Raw genomic sequence first — 6,000 nt, 5'->3', positions numbered from 1 at the left:
AAATCCATAAATCTACCGACAACCACCCAAAAATGCAACACGTGAAGGCCTGTCCATGTATTATTAGGTCTAAAGCCCGTTTGCACCAGCCGAGAATTCTCTAGAAAATTTACTCGAGATTTCATGCGCCGTGAATTATGTACCGTTACATACGCACTTTCGGTAAAATTCTCTGTTCAGTTGCGTACAAAATAATCTCTGCCGTTTTCTTGCGAGAATTTTGTAGAGATAGAGAATTCTCGGCTGTTGCAAACGGGCTTAAGATTATAGCAGATCACAAGAGTTGTCCTAGTCAAAGCTCTATTCGTTGTCCATAATTTCAAATTTTTGTGAATGTTAATAAATTGCAAATAAAAATATAGCACATCCGACAGAGTATTCCATTGATATCAATTGATTCCAAACAATGTTCAGATGAAAACTGACATCCTGGTCACAAAACGAAACCATACTTCTGTTTTGTCGCTCAGGATGTTTGTTTTCTGGTCTCAACAAAGTAGATATTGAAATCCAATACCAGGAATAGATGTATTGAAACTACGAGCCATCTCATTGTCAAATGTGTTTTCATTGGGCAAAATGAAGTCGGTTTTTAGTACTAGAGATATGAGGGCGTTTCCTATCTTTCTACTTTATAATCTTTGGTCTATCTTAGGCTGACCGGCCACCGAATGCTAATCTCAGCTTCGCATTCAGTATTGCCACTTTGACAACCCGTTACCATGACAACGATACAAATTTGAAATAATAGGAAGTGGAAAAAGTGGTTGTAAATAAAATAGTATACAAACCTCTGTCTTTCTGTCTATTAGAAATGAAACACTTTCCACCTGGGTATGTAATATAATATTTCGTGTAACTGATTAATATAGTTTCCGAATTGCTTTTCTTTCTCAAAAGAATTTGGGTGATATCCAATAAGTGATATAGGATATCCTCTTCATCCTCCTCCAGTTATAACTTTTAATAAAGATTTCATTGTAGATAGTGTATACACCAAAAGTAGAACAGAAACTGATGGGACGATAAATCGAATTATAGCTGTATTCGGGTTCGGCTTTCGGACGGTCCGAGAATGGTTCTAGGACTGCGCAAAACTGTTGCGCCCTTGTATTAAATCCTCTGCGCAGTTCTAGAACCATTCTCGGACCGTCCGAAAGCCGAACCCGAATAGGGCTTTCGTAGGTAGCGGCCGCTCATGTCGCAATCCTGGAAAAGGGGGTTACGGTAGCGACAGGTCGTTGGTTTTGTCACAATTTTATTTTCAACATTGATTGTGAGAATTGATGTACCTAATTGATGGAAAATGGAACTACTACGCCATATGGCATTGAAATCTACCGCGAAATTTTCTTCGCAGGGCATTTTCTGCTAAATAAGGGGATATTAGGTTGTGGATAGGTGAATGCAACATAAAAAAGAAGTTGAAAGAGTCATCAGAATTTATTTGAATATATTATATATCATACAAGAATTAAAATTGAGATATAAACAAATTAGGTTTCTCAATGTATACCTAAATTTAATTACTTCTTGTCCCGCTTACTCGCCCAGAATGGATCCAGGCAGTTCAGAGGATCATTTTTTATTGAACTTTCTGCAGATTTCTCACCTTCCACGGGGTCTGAAGAGTTAAATGTATTATCTATAACAGAAAAATAAATCACTCAAAAAATATGACGCATTTTTATTTAATCGTTAATCGTAGAGATTGAGTAAAATCATTCCAGAGTATGGAACTGAAAGCGCAATAGAAAAGCAGCACTTGCTTCTGAGTGTGATTGAAAAGAAAATGTTGCATGTTGCAAAACGATCGGTCAGTGTCAAAAGCGACTCGCGTATATACCTTTATGTCATTCGACATTTCAGATCAACATTACTCACGAATCGGGAGAAAGGCCAGGTTTTTTCGTAGGCTCTTTCGAAGGTTAACTTCGAATGATGTTCCTTCGCCAAATGATCTCAATTATTTTTAAACGGTACAGCCTAACTAAAAGGATTATTTTGGAGCTGATGACGTACGGACAAAATGTTTTCTAGAACAATAAAGCACGCAAAATGAACGAGGCGACAATTTTGGGAATGATTCGGAACAAACAAGACATTATCGAACCATTGGTATTATGAAAGAATAGCTGTATTTTCATTTAGGTTATATGTATAATACATTAATCAGCTTCCACCTCTCGAGATGAAAATCCAATTTCTCTTCCTCAAATAACGAAGATCATGAAAAGGCAATCTCTACCTAGAAAATTACCGATATTTTATGGAAATCCACTCAACTGGTCAAACTTCATTTATCAGGTCAGAAATACATGAATTTTTTCATTCTCCGATCCGAATAGTTAGAACTATTCAATCGATCTGAAATATTTTCAGCTTTCCTGCGTTGCCTCTACTGAAAACTGCGATTTCCAACTAGAAGGCAATGCACAACTTTATTTTTTCATGAAATCTCACAAGGTTGTCGGCAATGCTACGCGTGGGAGATACGTCGAGTAGTTGTTCGTAACGAAGCTCGTCTTCCAATGTTAGAACACCTCTCCGACCGCACACCTGAACGACGCGTTTAGGAATCATCACATTCGTCCGTTGGTCACCGATTTCCTAAGAATTGTGGAAAATTCATATCGGAAGGGCAAGCCTCAAATCGGTAGATATACCGAAAAATCGGTAGCTTCGAGACCACTGAGACGACTGGACATAAAAACGATAGTCGTTAAACGCCTGGTCATACTGCCATGCACAATGCTTGAAATGAATACCTCGCCTACGTTTCTCAAACTAAACGACAACACAACGCCTCGTGAGCGGCCCCCCACACATTCACATAGACAGTAACGTCCAAAGAGTATCAACAAGAGGATTCACTCAATCATTTTGGCCAGTTGTTTTTCAATGCCCTTGAATCTTCCCTGGTTAAGTGGCAGGGACGAAAACGAAAGCAGATGTTCGTTCTGTTCGTAAGTCTCAATTTGATTGGTCGCCCAGATTCTCGTTTGACTGTAGTGAATCTGAGCGCTGAGCTTCCGGTTCACCTGATTCACTAAGTGTAAATTATGTTTTTTGTTATTAATTCTGTCAGATACGATGCATTCAAATAATATATGGTATATGAAGTGGGATTTATGAATGTTTAAAATAATTAGTAAAACGAGATCTATTTACCTATACAAGCTTTGGAAATATGATAGCAAAAAGAAATTAAACTCGAATTACCATTATTGGAAATTATCTCTTTCATATAGGTTAGAAATGCACCGTACGCAAATTTCAAGTGCTCTCTGTCCTTCAAAAAGTTCTTCCGGAAAGACGTTAGCTTATTCGCTAGATAAGTTAAATCAGGCAGCGTTGTACTGTTGGTGGCCTCCAAAATGGCTAACATCAATAAGCAAGCCACACCACTCCTACCAATTCCGGATAAACAATGTATAACTATAGGATTTGAATATAATTTCTGCTGCTGTTGAAGTATTATGAATTCTTTCACGAATTTTATGAGAGGAACTGGGGATCCTGGAAGTGAGCTGAAACAAATTTACAATATATATAGTATTCTTTAATATTGAAATATGATTTCAAGTAAATTTTATCTACTTAATATCTGCCATCAGTATATTCGTATTGCACTTTAGGAAAAAAAAAATTTCTGCATAGAATCTATTCCTGGCATAGGGTCAATAGTTATCAAAAGTTGCGTTGAACGGCCATTCGAGCCTCAAACAGCTTAGAGGCTGGTAGAGAAATTTGAGGGCCATCTGCAGAAAAATATGATATTTTGTAAGATTTCCGATGGCCATTCTGATTCTCGTACCGTTTGTGGTTTATCTCGCTTCTTTTTGTTGCTGATTAAATTTTTTTTGTGTATTTTCTTAGTAAAAACCTCAAAATGTCTTTCGCAAATTATTCCATAGTGAAGAACTGTGAATCAAATAAGGATTAAGTTTTTTGCTTCACCGAATAAAATGGAAATGTTTCAATAAACTCGTACCATGTAACTCAGTTATTTATCAATTTTTATTTCGAATATTCGAAGACGATAGAATTCTCAGGGAATATTAGAATGAACACATAACACATAGAGAATGCCGGATAATAGAATAGTGAAAAGTGCAAAGCATAACCTGACAATTGGAAAAAAAGTACAAGGAATGCTTGACATTACGCCAGATGATGCCTACCTATATGATATAAAAGAAAGAAGTAGAATAAGTTGATAGAATTTTCAGGCAAACACTTCATAGTAGTTAGTGATGTGATACCGCATGAAATTCATTTTGGGGGTAGATTGATGTTCAAGTATCATGAAAGTGAACGTCAGTCACCACTCCAATGGTGGCGACGTGTTAAAGTTGCCGAAAAATTTTTTTTCAAATGATTTGATACCCCACCAAAATTAGGTGCGGTATCGCGAAGTTGCGCGAAGCTGAGCATTTTCAGTACTAATATAATTGACAAGCTACGAATCGAGTGACGTAGCTCGTGATTTAGCATTGAAATAGCACAGCTTCGCTCAACTTCGCATTCGGTGGCCGATCGCCCTAACGCGTGCATGTTTAGGACGCTGACTGACGGTCTTTCCACCGTTGAAGATGCAGCTGACAATGGTTTTTATTCGTTTTGAGGTATACACAAACAGTTCTGTGAAATTCATGCGGTATCAAATGAGTTTTTTTTTCCTGAATTTGGTCGAGTTCATACAGGCGGCTGACGTATAATCCTCCATCGTTTATGCAGCTGACGTTTATTTTCCCATTCAGAATGATCCGAACATATATTACGGATTTTGGTGCGGTATGAAATCAAGTGATTTCATAAAAAATCGTTTTTTTTTCGGCCAATTTGACACGTCGCCACCATTGGCGAGGCGACTGACGTTCACTTTCATGATACTTGAACATCAATCTACCCCCAAAATGAATTTCATGCGGTATCAAATCAGTGAAAAAAATTGTACGCTACCTCTCCTACTATCACCATGTGCAGTGAATATTTTACTTCAAGTGAATTGATGACTGTTCATACATGTGAATTGTTGTAGGCAGGAAGCATCCTTTACATGAAGAGAATGTTTAGGGAAAATTGCGATCTACAATACTCTCATTCAATTATTCTCGATTGCTACTTCTCCAATATAACGAGAAATGAGAAAGTTTTATTGATTTATTTTTTTTTGGGTATAGAATGACTGTCAAATCGTTGCTCGGGCAATCGAAGTTTTGTGAAACCTGCTGAGAGTCTATTGTTCATTCATTAATCAATTTGTATATTGTTGAATAAGGAAACAAAACCAAAGGAATCATAAAAAAGCGTAAAGAAACTGTACTGATTACGGGCTAACATACAGGTCTTGTATACTTATGAAGTTTTTTAAATGTGGTTCTGAAAATTCAGAAACTAATATGTAAATATAAATAATTGTATTATGTATGCTATGATGCTATATTGAATATTGGTGCATATTAATTTCTGATTGTACAAACTCAACCAATTTTATCAATTCAAAACAATGTGTTACACGGAAATAACACCTTCGACGTATAGCATTTCACCATATGCTTTTTTGTCCTATATTCAAAGCTCTATTCGTTGTCCATATTCTGCTCTGCGGTTCATACTCATCTGCTAACCTTGGCCATCTTTCTCTTTAAGTGACCATACCGCAGCAACTGCCTTGACTTTATTCTGTCCGCGTTTGTGAATGTGTTCTATCCTTGATATCCCGCACGCTCTCTGCAGAAATCCATTCCTACCATTTCAACTTTATATAAGTCTCCCTCGAGAACTGCCTACACTCACTCCCATATTTTAAAATCGGTTCTACAATAGCACTGTAGTTGTTTTCAACCTGATATTATTTGGCCACAGTAAGCCTTTTCCCTTGTGCGTTCTACTGAAAATGTCTTGTTTGTGGTACCCTACTCCGAAATTTTAGTTCCTAGGTTCTTCAATTCCTTACATCTTCTAAATTCATGAATCTTCATTTCTGCGTCCTCT

At 37.1% G+C, this 6,000-nt stretch overlaps 1 protein-coding gene across 4 annotated transcripts in view; it reads right to left on the bottom strand.

Annotated features, from left to right (window-relative positions):
• Positions 1-1,424: 1,424 nt before the first annotated feature.
• LOC123312536 (tyrosine-protein phosphatase non-receptor type 23) overlaps positions 1,425-6,000 on the bottom strand; it is a 61,248-nt gene continuing 56,672 nt past the window's right edge. For 3 of the 4 annotated variants that reach the window (XM_044897014.1, XM_044897015.1, XM_044897017.1), the window contains 2 exons: positions 3,223-3,530; positions 1,425-1,645 (listed from right to left, as the gene is read on the bottom strand). In XM_044897014.1, the coding sequence (XP_044752949.1) occupies positions 1,527-1,645; positions 3,223-3,530 (427 nt within the window). In that variant the 3' untranslated portion in view covers positions 1,425-1,526. Of the gene's footprint in view, positions 3,091-3,129; positions 3,531-6,000 lie in introns of all 4 variants that reach the window. The other variant, XM_044897016.1, reaches the window with a different exon arrangement.

Source organism: Coccinella septempunctata, chromosome 4 (genome assembly GCF_907165205.1).
Source record: "Coccinella septempunctata chromosome 4, icCocSept1.1, whole genome shotgun sequence".
Taxonomy (NCBI): domain Eukaryota; kingdom Metazoa; phylum Arthropoda; class Insecta; order Coleoptera; family Coccinellidae; genus Coccinella; species Coccinella septempunctata.
This window is presented reverse-complemented; position numbering and strand designations above follow the sequence as displayed.